Consider the following 15,565-nt stretch of genomic DNA (forward strand, 5'->3'; position numbering starts at 1 on the left):
AAAAAAAAAGGACTGAATAATAAAATCCTCCAAAATAATGAACTACTCAAAAAAAAAAAAGAAAAGTTAAAACATTTTAAAAATACTTGAAAAGTTCCAATTTGGTATTAATTCTAAATTAGTTTAGAATATTAATTTTTTTTTCAAATTAAGAAACATTTTAACATAAATAAGCAATTGGGCTGGCATTGTGGTTCAGAGGTAGAGCGCTTGCCTAGCATGCGTGAAGCATTGGGTTCGAACCTCAGCACCACATAAAAATAAAACAAAGGTATTGTGTCTACTCACAACTAAAAAATAAATAAATACATAAATAAGCAATTAAAAGGGGTTCCCACATGCTTCTTCCAATTTAGAGCAAACACATGCAAAATGCTCAGCGGACTCCAAGTTTTGTAGAACTCTTTACATATTATGTATTCAGGGGTCTTATGGACTATGAACCAGCAAACTTTATCTATAAAAGGCTAAAAAATAAACATTTTAGGGTTTGTGAGCTACACAGTCTCTGTCAAAAATATTCAATTCTGCTATTATAGTGCAAAAGCAGCCACAGATGTTATAAAAATGACTGAGCATAGCTATATTCCAATAAAACTATTTATACACATGAAATTTGAATTTCATTATTTTCATGTGTTATCAAAGAGACTTCTTTTGATTTTGATTTTCCCCAACCATTTTAAAACAGGAAACTCACTCTAGCTTTTTATCACACAAAAAGAGTTTGCTGACCCCTGCTGTAAACCAATCTACTTCACAAAGTACACTAGGCTCATATTGTTGATTAGTAAAAAAACAAAAAATTTAAATTAGATCAATAAATTACTCCGGATCTGTGTGTGAGAAAAAGAGTTACCAAAAGTTGTACCCAGGGGTACTCAATCACTGAGCTACACCCCTAGATCTTTTTATTTTGAGACAGGTTCTTACTTAGTTGCTGAAGTTGGCCTTGAACCTATGATTCTCCTGCCTCACCTCCCAAGCTGCTAGGTTTATATAGGCATGCACCCAAATGCCTGGCTCAACTCCAGTTTTTTTTTTTTTTTTAAACATCTGCACTGTATATACTTAAAATTCTTGACTATATATTTTCTCCTTATCACCTAAAAAAGAATTCTTAAAATACTAAAAGTGCAAATAACATATCCAATCTTAATAGCTAAAACCTACTTCCTGAAGACAGGAACTGCTCTATTGTTATTCTCCTTAGTTAAAGAGCTCTACTGAATATCACTTATGTATTGTTCCAGGAGAGCAAAAGTACTTTCAACTAAAATTAATAAGATTTTCTCTTTCCAATGGTTACAATTCCACAACTTTAAGTTAACTAGCAAACACTCTGAATATAGCCTGTTATTAAGAATGAGCCCATGAAAAGCTCCTACAATCAACCCCTCATTGTGGGCAACAAAGTCTACCTCCTGCTCCAGGGATATGCCTCTAGCTATTTTCCCAAACTGTCCCTCAATGAATACAACTAGTATGCTGGTCTTTTTCCCAGCATACTTAAAAATTTTGTCTACTTAAAATTTTAAAAAATTCTTTCACATCTATGCTTCTCCTTCTGTCTGCTCCTCTCAGGCTTTTATCACCACTGCTTCATCCAATCTATTCTTCCTGAGGTGTCCAAGGACCTCCAGGTCACTCTAGTCAAAGATGAATTGAGTTGTCCTCTTCCCTGAGCTCTCAGCAACATCTGACAATAACTAACACATTCCCTCCCTTCAATTTTTCACTGGACTTCCTGCACAATGCACTCTCTTACCTGGTTTTACTGCTACAAACTTCTCAGACTCTACTGTGGTCCATTTCATCTTCCCAACTTCTTAATGTTGGAGTGGTTCAGGGCTGTTATTAGACCTCTTTTATCCACTCCTAGGGGAACTCTTCTAACTTTATGATTCAGTTAGCCACATGCTCAGGACTACCAAGTCTTCTTCTCTAATCCCAAACTCTCCACATACAGCTCCAACTACTTACACCACAGATGTTACAAGTCTCAACCTTGATTATTCTGACCTCTCAGGGGTTTTAGCTTTGTGTGAGAACTGGGAACAAAACTAACTAGTCTCCTGGATTCAGTTCTTGCCCATTACATTTATTTTTCAACCCAACAGTCACAGCGATCCTTTTAACACATAAATCAGGATATGTTACTCTTCTGCCAACATCCTTGCTACAGTTCCTCACTTCAACCAGAATAAAAGTCAAGAGCTTATCATGGATTGTAAGACCCTACATGGTTCAGTCCCCAATTATTTTTCTAACTCATCTTCTATCACTCTGCCTCTCACTCAAATGCATCTCAGCTGGTTTCAGTGCAATAGCATAAACATGACAGGAAACCTCTCCTCTCTTGTGGCCCTCCTAGTGTTTGCTTCTCCTAGTGCCCAGGATGGCTCAATACTCTCCACCCCACCCCCTCAGGCCTTTGCTCAAATTCCACTTTCTCAATGAAGCATTCTCCCCACCACTCTTTAAAACTGTGAACAACTCCTCCCAAACTCCAGTTTTATGTTTCTTAGTAGCACTTTTCATCATTTGACATAAAAAAATCATACTTAACTTGTTATTTTCTTTCCAAATCTAGAACATAATCTCCTCAAGGGTAAAATTTTTGTTGTCGCTTTATTCATCCCTGTATCCTAGCATTGTATTGGAAAAAGTGCCAACTCAGTGACACTCATTTGCTAAATAAATGCATAAGGAAATTTGTTTCTATTTGTAAACACGCCTGGGATTGTTTTCCCTCAAATTACACTAAGCAAAATATCTATTGCCAACTGTGTGATGTTGCCTTGTATTCCCAAACTGGGCTGTTCATTAGATTCATTCTCAAAAATTACAAAACTATAGAAATATGGGCCAACTTTAATGAACAGTGTCTAGAGGTGAGAACTAGAAATATTTTAATAACATTCCAGATGATTCTGATGAACTGCTAGTTGAGCTGGAATAAACAGGTCTGAAATTAGCTCATTACATTTTCCTTTTTTTTTTCCCTTTCTGTACTGGGGATTAAGCCCAGGGCCCTCACACATGTCAGGTGAGTGCTCTCCAGCTGAGCCACATCACCTAGCCAACAGACCTGAAATTAGAAAACCACAATCCAATCACAGCTCTGGCACTCTATAAAGATCTTCTATTCCCCAAACCGTCCGAATCTAGGGTGCTTGTTTAGTTTTGCACAGTGCTGGGAATGGAATCCAGAGACTGACTCATGCTAGATAGTGTGCTACAACTGAGGCACATTCCAACACTGAATATCTTTTCTTAAAAAAATGGGAATACTTATCTTGCAAAGCTTTGAGAATTAAAACATGTACAAAAAAGTTTCATAAAGTGTCAAGTACAGTAAAATGTAGAACATTACGGAATTAATAAGCTCCTATATAAATGCTGTACTGGTGGATACAATTACTATAATTAAACATATTTAGAGCCTTTTAAAATTTTTAAGTACAAACTATTTAGCACATAGAATAATACTGTTTGGGGACTAATGATTTCCGAAATACTTTTCCAGGTAAATTAGAAGGTAATAACTTTTCCAGTCTAAAAGTTCATAAACCAAAGAGAATAACTACTACATACTAATAACTAACAAGAACTCCCCACCAAAGTTAAAAAATAACGTATGCAACAACTAAGGAATCCAAATGGAAAAATGACATAAAGAACCAAACAGATTTAGAAACTAAGATTATCTATGTGTTAAAAAGCTACATCCTAGGGGCTGGGGTTATGGCTCAGTGGTAGAGCACTCGCCTCGCACATGCAAGGCCTAGGTTTGATCCTCAGCACCACATAAAAATAAACAATTAAAACCAAGTTATTATGTACAACTACAAAAAAATAAATAAATATATTTTTAAAAATCTACATTCTAAAAATACAAATCGAAACCGGGTATGATAGTGCATGCCTACGTCCCTATAACTTGGGAGGATAAGGCAAGAGGATCCAAGTTCAAAGCCAGCCTCTGCAACTTAGCAATACCCTATATCAAAATAAAAAATTTAAAAAGGGCCAGAATGTGGCTCAGTGCTTAAACACTCCTGAGTTCTATACCCAGTACCAAAAACAAATTGAGTAATAATATAAATAATGAAGAATAAAAAAACAAAAGATTTTATAAAACTTATGTGCTATATTAGATTAATACTTTACCTGCAGATCCTCACACAAAGAGATAGATTCTTGAAAACTAATTCGGTAAGTCTTTAAGGCTTTCACTTTTCCCTTCTCTCTACAAGCGGGGCAATACCCATCTGAGGTAGCTTTAGCTGAATTATAATTCTAAAAGAGAAATAAAGCAATTAAAATGAAAATATTTTTAAATCTATCAAATTACAGAAAGTTCAATTAGAAGTGTCCTGGCAAGATTAAACACGGCAAATAAAAGAAATGCATAAGGTTTTAAATTTAACTATTACTGAAAAAAGAATATCATAAGAATTAAACTTTAAGTGTTAAAAACAGCATCCATTTTATTTGCAGGAAGAAAAAAAAGTAGCATCAACTGCCAGGGAAAATGTATGTTCCATATTTTCAAAGAATAATAAACTATAAGGTCTGTTCATATATCAATAAACACAGAGAGGTAAACACATTAAAATAATCTTTCGCCATTGCTGTAAGATTTCCGTGGAAGATACACCATTTTAGAAGTTAATTGGTAAAATTAAAACTGAATTTAAGTGTCAAAAATAGAAGGGGGGAAAAAAAACAACTTTGTACTGAGCCAAAAAATAAGTTCACTAACTTTTCCCAAATACCCCACCATGGGGAGTGAAGATACCCCTATATCAGCCCCTGGTCCAATCACTGGCAAACCATTTCCAATCTTCGGAGAATCCATCATTCCGAGTCATTGGCTAATTTATGTCACTTGAAACATGTCAATATCACTAAGGATTTTTCAATGAACCCTGGAAAAAAAAAGTCAATAGACAATTAAATAAAAATTCTTATTCTAAAAAAGAGCTATGATATTTTACAAAAGATACATATTTTAAAGTATATATTGAGAGATCTATATTCTAGGATAAACATATTCTAAAATTGTGATCATGAAGTTGAAAATATCTAAATTTATTTATATATTAAGCAAATGTGTGAGGAGAGGGCAGAGAACAACAATAGGATGTATTTTCTTAGCAGACTCACTTGTAAGCAAATTAAACAAAATTTGTTGTAGACGCAGACACTATTTAAAGCACCCTTTATTCACCAGAATTTGAAAATTTAAGTTTTTAAGAGCCTATGCACAAGTTAAAACAAATAAGCCAGCATTATAATGAGAAGTCTCTAAAACCCCCCAGACTCACTGTGTTATTACTTGACAGGGAAAAAAGAACCAATGAACCATATACATTCCTACTGTTTTCAACCCCCAATACCTCACCAATTGAGAATGCTACCTTTTAAAAGTCACCAACAAAATACAAAATTCATGTTATTTGTAAACAATCTGTACCAGAACTAAAATATAAACACTGCCATAGTACAAATTACACAACAAGCTTGTTGAATGTAGGCACATGAAACAGAACCATATTCAGTAAAAAATTATGACACGCAGCTCAGAATAAGGAAAAAGTTATTAAAAGCAGTTTAAAATATAGAAAAATCAGATATAAGAAACTTTTAAGTAAGGCAAATTACCACTTGGCTACAACATTGTTAAGTAACTTCAAGCATAAGTTACTACAAAGCCTAAGAAACTACAATTCTACAACAACTATATTCTGGGAATCAGTGGCTCACAGATTCACTTTGAAAACTGGTTATACTATTCTGTTCTAGTTGTATAAATTTTACACCTTCAAGCCAAGGAATAATTTCAAAGATTAAAAAAAAAATTAAGTATCAGTGAATCTCAATTTCCTATTCCTAAACCACAGACAGGGTTTCTTAACTACAGCACCACACTTTTTGAACCAGATTAATTCTTTATTGTAGGTGCTGTCCTGTATATTGTAGAATATTTAGCAGGATCACTGATCTCTACCCATGATACAACCAAAAATGTCTCCAAATACTGCCAAAATGTACACGAAGAGATAAAAGTGTCCCATTGAGAAGTACTGCCATGGGCTGGGGTTGTGGCTCAGAGGTAGATCGCTCGCCTATCATGCATGAGGCCCTGGGTTCGATCCTCAGCACCACATGAAAATAGAATAAAGACATTGTGTCCACCTATAAGTAAAAAATAAATATTTAAAAAAAAAGAGAAGTACTGCCATGAAAGTTACTACAAGGTGGATGCTTGTTATTTTCAGGCTCTTTATGGACAACACCAACTTATGGTCTCTGGCTAGTTATAATCTACTTACAAAAAAGAATTTCAGGGGGCTGGGGTGGTGGCTGAGTGGTAGAGTGCTCACCTAGCACATGCGAGGCCCTGGATTTGATCCTCAGCACCACATTAAAATACATACATAAGTAAATAAATAAATAAAATAAAGGTATTGTGTCCAACTACATCTAACAAATAAATATTTAAAAAAGAAAAAAGGAATTCAGGGGCTGGGGTTGTAGCTTAGTGGTAAAGTGCCTACCTATCATGTGTGAGGCACTGTGTTCAATCCTCAGCACTACATTAAAAATAAATAAATAGGGCTGGGGATGTGATTCAAGCGGTAGCATGCTCGCCTGGCATGCATGCAGCCGGGGTTCGATCCTCAGCACCACATACAAAGATGTTGTGTCTGCCAAAAACCTAAAAAAATAAATATTAAAATTCTCTCTCTCTTAAAAATAAATAAATAAATAGATAGATAAAGGTATTATGTCCACCAACAACTGGGGGGAAAAAAAAGAATTATAGGATATAGGAAAGAGTCAAACTTGGGCTGGGGATGTGGCTGCGCACTTGCCTGGCATGCATGTGGCCCGGGTTTGATCCTCAGCACCACATACCAACAAAGATGTTGTGTCCGCCGAGAACTAAAAAATAAATATTAAAAATTCTCTCTCTCTCTCTCTCTCCTCTCTTAAAAAAAAAAAAAAAAAAAAGAGTCAAACTTGTACTGTCCAGAGTGACTATTAGCACCAGTTTTGCACCTGCTGATCTGAGCCAGAAACTTGTTAAACTGTATCATTCTAAGGATTAAATGAAATAATGCATGTCAAATGCTTAACACTTGACACATAACAAATTTATAACTACTCCTAGTCCTAATTTCCTAATTGTATTTATTTATTTATTTATTTTTGGTGGTGCTAGAAATCGAATCCAGGGCCTCACACATGCCAGGCAAATGCTTTACCACTGAGCCACAGCTCAGGTCCTAACTTTACACTTAACCATGCAGAAACTGTGCAGTGTACTTTCTATCATTCTGCAGCATTCTCAAGAGATACTGATAGGCTAAGTATCTTCAATATTTTTTTTTAAATGAAAATCTCCATCTGCCTGAGGGATCTAGGAAACCATTTCAGATTGTTCTCTCTCTCAATTACAGACACAAAACACAAGGAGCCTTCAAATCTTCTGACACTACCACCCAACATTTCAATGGGAACAGCTGGTAAGTTGTGGAAAGAAATAATGAATATTCAAAATATCCCCCCCCAATAATACCAGAGATAGGTTCTTCAAGTCTTCTTTCAAATACAATTTATTCTTATATGCAATCCAAGAGTGGCTAATCACAACTAAAATGTCCCTTCACTGTCTTCTATTCAGAAATAACATATTCCTCCTCCCCAATCTCAACCAAATTTTGCCATCTCCAGTCTCCTAAATATAGACTAGAAAGTGTGAATCGTTCTCTGCTTTTGTTTTTCTTTTCTTCATGTAGTAAAAGTCACCAAAGTCTGTGGACAGTTCTTTGGAAATGTTTCAAATTCTTACCTCTCTATTCCAATCTTACTCCACCCATCTCTGTCAAAGTGATGCTCCTATAAAACAAGTCTGAGTTTGGCACTGCTCAGCTTAAAAATCGCCTACTTACTGCAGCCTGATTATAGGAAAGTCCATCCGAACACCTCAGAATGACCTAAAGATACTAAGTACTATGACCTCATTGCATGGCGAAACCAACCTAGCTTTAGGGTCTCCCTCCACTTCACTCTTGGCCCCTTTCTTCATACATCCCTTTTCAATACTTCTGTAAGCCACCGATGCTCCAAAGGTCCTCAGTATGCACCCAGTTACAGCGCAATGAATTTGTTAGTGAAGCTGACCATGGGGATGGCAAAAAGCACCCAATTAAACTTAATTCACAGTGCTACGTGAGAAATGATAAAACCCAGAGAAACTGTGCTCAAAGGAGCTTGCACCCATTTGAACTTGCCCTTGGGACCAAGTGGGCTCAGCACGTGAACTCTCAAAGGCAAGGCCACCAGAGACTTAAAGGCGAGGAACGGGATCAGCTTTTAACGGCCACCCTGGTACCAAACCCCAGGTGTCCTGAAACGGAGACGGACTGGACAGAGACACGAGAGTTTCAAACCCCAGCCCTGGAAACCCCAGAGACGCCGCGTTCCGTTAACCCTGCCCATCTCCAAAGCTTCCGGGAGACGGAAACAAACTCTGGTTTCTCTTCAGCGTTTAACTCTCTGTGACCAAATAAATCTCTTAACTCCAACTCTTATACCTTAGCCATCAACCTTTCCCACCTGAACCTCGTCCCTGCCCATCCTTTCAGCGTGCCCACTATCCCATAGGGCATCTCAGGTGTTCCTTTTTCCTTATTTCGAAAGCCTGAAAGAAACTACTCCCTCTTCTCCCTTACCTGCAATTGGAACTCCCCCTCTTCGTACCGGATCGGTCCGAACTCCACACCACCTAGTTGTTACGTTCAACCCACGTTCCCTCCGGACTACTCCTCCCCCACCGGCATCTCTGCTAGGAAGGCAACTTCCGGTTTGAGTCCGCGGCAGAAAAAAGTCCCCCTTCCTGCTGCACGCGGGGCTTGAAAGGACGTCGGCGTCGCGGGGAAGGCGAAGATGGGAACACTTCCGGAAGGGCTCCGCAGAGGCGTGGCTGTCCGCCCTGTAACCGCAGCCGCAGTTTTAACTGCGGCTAAAACTGACGAGGAGGGGCGGGGCGGGTGGCTTCCAAGCTCGCCGAGTGTGAGTGGCTGGGTTTGGGGAGGTGATGTTTCTGGAAGCTGCTGGAAAGCACTAGAGTGGCGGAGGTGACGCCGACGGCCAGGGGGTGGGGCGTGATTAAAACTAGTGCGCGGCCCGCAGCGGAGGGATTACGCTGCTGAGGAAAGAGAGAACCGTGCGTCTCTTTGCGCCCTGCCAGGGCCGCGCGAGCCGGGGCTGGCCACCCCGGGGGCCCCCGAGTGACCCTGGGGGGTGGCGCAGCAGAGGGGAGGACCGCCATGGAGGCTCTCGGCTGGCGCGTCTCCTTGGTGCCACGGTCGCCACGACGGGGCTACGCCGGGCACCCCTAGTCGGCTCGCTAAGCCTCGGTGAGAGCCGAGCTGCCACAGTGCCTGTTCACAAAGGGTCACCACACACGGAGCTGCCCCTCCCTTCTCCCTAAACCCCACCTTCGAGGCCAGGGGCTTTTCCACCAGGATTCTGGGGTGTTTCTCCTCCTTTCCTCCCTCCCAGATCTTCTAACGGTAAGGGGAGTAGCGAAAGCCCAGGGACGTGGCTCTCCATGACCCGTTGTGACTCCTGAGCAGCCGACCCGTCCCTGCTGCACTGGTTTCAGCTGCCCTGCCTTGTTTTCACTTCAGAGGAAGGGGGAGTTCTCATTGAGTTGATAAGTTGCGAGGCTGCTTTCGTAGGGAGGTCATGTGGTGCACGGGACGTGGTGACCGCGTCTGCTGTGTCTGGAGTCTGTATTCTAAATCTCAGGGCAGCCTATTCAGAAGTACTTTGGGGATGATTGTTTCTGGGTCCTAGGATAACAGTTTGTAGTTTACTGACTATCTCTTTACCTCGTCACCGTGTTGGGCATTTTGGCTTTTTGGACTGTGGGTTTCTTTCAAGTGCTCAAACGAAATGATGATATTCTGGAATAATGCTGATGCCTTTGATAGGGTGATAGGAAGGAAACAAGTCCCGTGTACGAGGAAATTAGTGACTAAAAGAGATTTTAGTTTGTGATACTTCTGAATGTCAATAGCCAAGAAATCCAACAAAGAATTGTTGGTTTTTTTTCCTCCAGGTGAAAATAGGCTGGTTAGGTTTTATTTACTACTTTTTTTTTGGTAGTTGTACTAGATTATTAATGTACTGTGCATTCGTTGTAAAATCTAATAATAAAAAAATTCATTATTTTGAATTTATGAAAATTTGGAAAAGTAATATTTCCTCCTGAAATAATAGCTTTTTTCTTGCTCTCCAGTGCCATATCCATTTTTAGAAAGAAATACAGTAATAAACACTTGCTGAATGTTAATTCAAATTGAATAAAACCAAATGCAAATGTAGTAAAAAATTTGAGATTGCAAACCAACATCATTGACTAAGTTATGTCAAAAAGTAAACGTTTACAAAGTTGATTTTTATTCTTTGAGTGCAATTTTTATTTTTATTTTATTTTATTTATTTTTTTGGCCAGGAAAGATGTTAATAATGACAGGAATAATAAAATGGAGATGGATGGGGCTTTCAGTTGTTTTGGTTGTGTAATGACTCCAGAGCCTTTCTCCTTGTAGAAAGTTAGGAAAGTCTTAAAGGAGAGGATTCAGATATAGGCGATTAGAAGAATTTGTCTAGAAAACTCCACTTACATTTATGTTAGAGAGCAATGGTCCCAATTGATAAAATTGTTTGTATTTCTACTTATTCCTTAACCAGTGTATTTGGAATGCTCTGAGTACTCCAGTGGCAGAGTGCAGTTACCTTCCAGTGGCTTCAAGCTATTGCCTTCACTCCCTTGTCAGCAGCATGGAACACAAATTACACTTCTTTATTTCCATTTATAATCTCACGTTTAATACATGGAAACTTGTTTTTATTATTTACTAATATAGTGAACGACTATAGTAGTACAATGCCATACAATTAGGATCTCCTTTTTTTTTTTTTTTTTGCGCTTCATTTTCTCACATGATGTCAATTCTTAATAGATTGGCTCTTTAACCAATAAACTTTTTATCTCAGATCTGGAATATAAAAGCTGCCTGCTGTGATTCCTTGTGTGGCTTCATCCAAAAGACAGAGACAAGTATTCATACTTCTTAGCAGCACCCTGCAAGTTCAGTGTCTAATCCCTTATGTAAATCTAATATTCAGGAAGCTTGGAAAATCAAAAGCTTTTGAAGTTTAGAGACACAATTCATCACAAAATACAGCCTGCATTAATGAGAATTACATAAAGTTTTTATTCCATTTGTTTTTCTAAAACAATATTAGTAATTTTGATTGTGGGGTTCTGTTCTCAGTCACTGTTTTATGGAGTGTTAAATAATGATTTGTGTACCTTGCAACATTTTTAATTCCAAGAAATTGTTTTTGTATACCCCCACCCCACCCCCAGTTCTGGGAATTTTGCACCCAGGCCTCTTTACCCTTGAGCTACATCTCCAGCCCTTTTTATTTTTGAGACAGGATTTTGCTAAGTCTCTGAGGTTAGCCTTGAACTTGGAATCTTGCTTGTGAGACGCTGGGTTTGATCCTCAGCACCACATAAAAATAAACAAATAAAATAAAGGTATAGTGCCCAATTATAACTAAAAAAAAATTAAAAAAAAAAACTTGAGACATTTTAGTATTTGTCCTCAGTGATTTGATTTGTTAGAAGGGAACATGCATTTATTTATTCTGCTCTATAAGTGCAATTGTAAAGAAAGTAAGTGCAGCCATTTAGTGATCTAAACGAGAAATTATTAATCCCAGGATTTAAGGTTGTTTTATACTTTAAATTGTAAAATTTAGATAAAACCTGACAACTTATAATGTAGCCCAAATTTACTTTTTGCCCACACAAAATGAAGACAGTATGATAAAGAGTCTTACAACATATTTTGGAATATCTGATTTCTATTCCAGAGTATCTATGTGACCTTACACAGGTCACTTAATTCTGAAGGCCTTGGTTTACAGATTATAAAATGAGAAGTCTGAAATAGATGGACATCTTAGAAAGGTCTTTTATAGTTCCACCATTATACCTGCAGATATTTACTTTTTAAAAAGTGTTTCCCACTCGGGACATGATCCCATTTCACCATAAAGTGCTATCTTATTACTCTAAATTTGTTGTGTTGTTTTGGGTTGGTAGTATATTTGTATGGTTCAAAATTCAAAAGTGTATGCAGTGAAAAGTCTTCCTACCACACCTGTTCCTCAGTTACCCAGTTCCCTGCCTAGGAAGCAACAAAGGCTAACAGTTTCTTATATTTTTTTAATTATGCATATACAAGCAAATAAGTACTATTGGTGTTAATTTACCCCTCTTTTGATATAAGTGATATATACAATGCATGCTGAAATACCTTTGTTCACATATCTTATTTATTGTTCTCTATTACTTAGCAAGCAGTTTGTTGTTTTTATGACTGCATAATATTCCATTAAGCTTCTTCATTATTTCATCAGTCCTCTCCCCTTTTGGATATTGAATGGTTTTTTTTAATCTTTATTAAAAAGTATTGTGCAATGAATTACATTGTATATTCACCTTTTTCTACCTATGTGAATATATCTGTGCCCTTAATAGTGGCACGGATGCATCCCCTATGTTGTAGTGGGATAATGGAGTCAATGTCCTGTTTAGTTCTAAAGTAAGCACAAGACCTTGGGTTTGATCCCCCAGCACCACAAAAATAAATAAATAAATAACCTGAAGTAAGACTAGATATATGAAGTCACATAACCTGAAGGACTGCTTCTACATTTAATCTCTAGAGGAATAGGTGGTTTGTGTTCAGGGACAAACACAAATCTTTAAACATTAAAATCATTCAGCACAGCAAGATTTTCAACAAGAAACATATGAAAACAGACTGACTTCTGTGCTTCCAAACCAATGCTTATTCCAAAGCATATGCTATTTAAACTTATTTTTTCTTATACATTTGGTTAAACATGTAGTTAAATTTGTCTATGATGCAACTGCTGTGCATTGTCATTTTACCAATAAGAAAACACCTAAAAGAAGTAAATAGTTTACTCAAATTTACCCAACACAGTGACAGACCTGGGACTAACACCCAAACCTTCTAATTTCTTTCTTTCTTTTTTTTTCAGTTTTTTTTTTTAGTTTTATTGATTTTTTTTAATACACAACAGTGGAATGCATTATGGTTCTTATTACACATATAGAGTACATTTTATTTCTAATCTCAGACTATTCCAACATATCATCCACCTTCGTAATTAAGTGGGTAGCTTCAGCCGTAGACCTGATCTGAGAATGCTCAGTGGTTAGGGACTGCTTTAGGTACATTTTTCTCTTCTTAGACCTTAGACTAACCTAGAGTTCAGAAAGCAGCAGTACATTTTTCTAGCAACAAAATGACATTCTATAAGTACTTTTTGAAGTAATCACACAACATGCTGATTAGCAATCAGGAGGCCTCCCAATCAAAAAATTAAGCTTATATAGAGAAGCATTCCTAATTGAAACATAGTTGTCAATTCAAAATGAATTTATCAGTCATAAGGACTGAAAGGAATTTAGGATTATTTGGAAATGGGTAGTCTGAAATTCCCCAGAGTTCATGCCATCATTTAATTTAGCCAGGAAATTTAAAACAAGAAATCACCAAGAAAATAAAAACAAACAAACAAACAAAAACATAACCAGAAGAGAGTGATAATAGAAACAATAGCAAAATAATCGAAAAAAAAAGTAGAAGGTTGGAAGATGTGCTGTAGTAATGGCATTGCATCACATGGCAATGCTATTCCTTGACTTCGTAGAACTTGCTCTTCTCAAGCTTTTGATCTCAGCTTCAGTGTCTTATATCAAGTTGTCCACCCTGTTACAGAAGCCCTCTGTCCTTTACACCCACACTAATTTTTTATTACCTCTTACTGCTGTTTTCCTCATGGAATGAATGTGTAATAAATTCATATATATATTTACTTTCTCTGTATTAGGTTCTGTGAGAACTTGGACTACATCTGTTTTGTTCATATGGTGCCCAGTACATACATAGTATGGACTTGAATGATCTTGGTAACTTCCAATTTCCAATTAAAATGGTAGACTTCTAAAATGGAATATTGTCCAGGTTTTTTTGTTTTGTTTTGTTTTTTGTTTTCTTTTTTGGGGGGTGGTGTTGGGGATTGAACCCAGAGCTTGTGCATGTTAAACAAGCACTCTTAAAAATGAACTACAGCCCTGGCCACTTAAGATGGAATATTTTCAATAGTATATTTCCCCTATATTTTTGTATGTATTAGTTTCAGTGTATATGTCATTGAGAAAAACATTAAATTTGTCAACAAGCATCCCTTAAATATGCAAGGCACTGTACTAAATATAGGGAGAATCAAGGTGAATAATGCATGGTCCTTATCTCTAGAGAGGTAGAAACATGTAAACAGGTGACTGTCCTGTCACAAAAGCAGAATGAAATTTTAATTACTAGAGTTGCAAAGCAATATTCTATAGGAGCAATGGAGAAAAAATTAATTTTAGGCAGAACCTCAATTAGTTGAATTTTTACTTTGGTCTTGACCCATTGAAAATGGAACTGACCCATAAATAGAGAAGAGAGGTGAATGAATGTTTAACTTCACTTTTTTAAAAAAGTTCTTGAAATATTAATATTGACCACAAAGCATATGTTCTTTTAAAATCTCAGTTATAGAGGCCCCTGATCTTAGCTGGGCACACTAGCACATGCCCGAGTTCCCCGGCTACTTAGGAAGCTGAGGCAAGAGTATCAAAAGTTTGATAATGATTTGGCAGTTTAGCAAGACCCTGTATCAGAATCAAAAGGGCTGGGGATATAACTCAGTAGTAGAGCACCCATGTGTTCAATCCCCAGTACCACAAAAATATTAATAAGGGCTGAGATGTGGGGATGTAGCCCAGTGCTGGAGTGCTTGCTTAGTATGTGCAAGGCCCTAGATTGAATTCCCAGTACCACCAATAAATAAAAAACTCCAGCCTTAAACTTTATACTTCTAAATTGAGGCTAACCGTAAAATCAGTTTGACTAGGTTGGCAGTTCCCAAATAGTAGCTAAGTGCAGTCTAATGATTGGATTGATTGTATTCTTACTGTTATTTGGGGGCTAATAATTTGTAAACTAATACAACTATGGAATGGTAAGAATAGACTCATATATTTTAAAGAGCAAAACCACTGATGGTATTTAATATATGATTCTCTAATCACATAATAAGTAAAAATGTAGACTGAGTTTTTGTGATCTAATCTGATTTCTTGTTTAATTTTACTTTTGCTTTTTTCTATGTTTTCCTAAGCAATATAGACCTCCATCTACTCTTTAAAAACCATGCCAAAAAAAGTACAGGTTATAGATTCAGAGATCTGATTTCAACTTGGCCACTTATTAATTCTGGTGCTGCCACTGTTGAATTTGTTTCTCCAGACATTAACTTCCCTGAGGCTCAGTTTCATCTATAAAATGAAAATATCTACTAGTCCCACTTTTGTTATTTAACT

At 37.3% G+C, this 15,565-nt stretch overlaps 1 protein-coding gene and 1 long non-coding RNA gene across 5 annotated transcripts in view; one reads left to right on the forward strand and one right to left on the reverse strand.

The window, feature by feature from the left end:
- Uspl1 (ubiquitin specific peptidase like 1) overlaps nucleotides 1-8,995 on the reverse strand; it is a 38,272-nt gene extending 29,277 nt beyond the window's left edge. Inside the window, exons 1-3 of one of the 3 annotated variants that reach the window (XM_021730244.3) lie at nucleotides 8,748-8,995; nucleotides 4,805-4,934; nucleotides 4,174-4,302 (exon numbers count right to left, since the gene is read on the reverse strand). In XM_021730244.3, the coding sequence (XP_021585919.2) occupies nucleotides 4,174-4,302; nucleotides 4,805-4,867 (192 nt within the window). In that variant the 5' untranslated portion in view covers nucleotides 4,868-4,934; nucleotides 8,748-8,995. Of the gene's footprint in view, nucleotides 1-4,173; nucleotides 4,303-4,768; nucleotides 4,935-8,747 lie in introns of all 3 variants that reach the window. The other 2 variants (XM_005317069.5, XM_040281629.2) reach the window with 2 other exon arrangements.
- Nucleotides 8,968-15,565, forward strand: part of LOC120888489 (uncharacterized) — a 42,091-nt gene continuing 35,493 nt past the window's right edge. The window contains exon 1 of one of the 2 annotated variants that reach the window (XR_005732160.2): nucleotides 8,968-9,434. This is a non-coding gene — a long non-coding RNA (uncharacterized LOC120888489). Of the gene's footprint in view, nucleotides 9,435-9,464; nucleotides 9,591-15,565 lie in introns of those variants that run through there. The other variant, XR_013423450.1, reaches the window with a different exon arrangement.

This window comes from Ictidomys tridecemlineatus, chromosome 6 (assembly GCF_052094955.1).
Source record: "Ictidomys tridecemlineatus isolate mIctTri1 chromosome 6, mIctTri1.hap1, whole genome shotgun sequence".
NCBI classification, from domain to species: Eukaryota; Metazoa; Chordata; class Mammalia; order Rodentia; family Sciuridae; genus Ictidomys; species Ictidomys tridecemlineatus.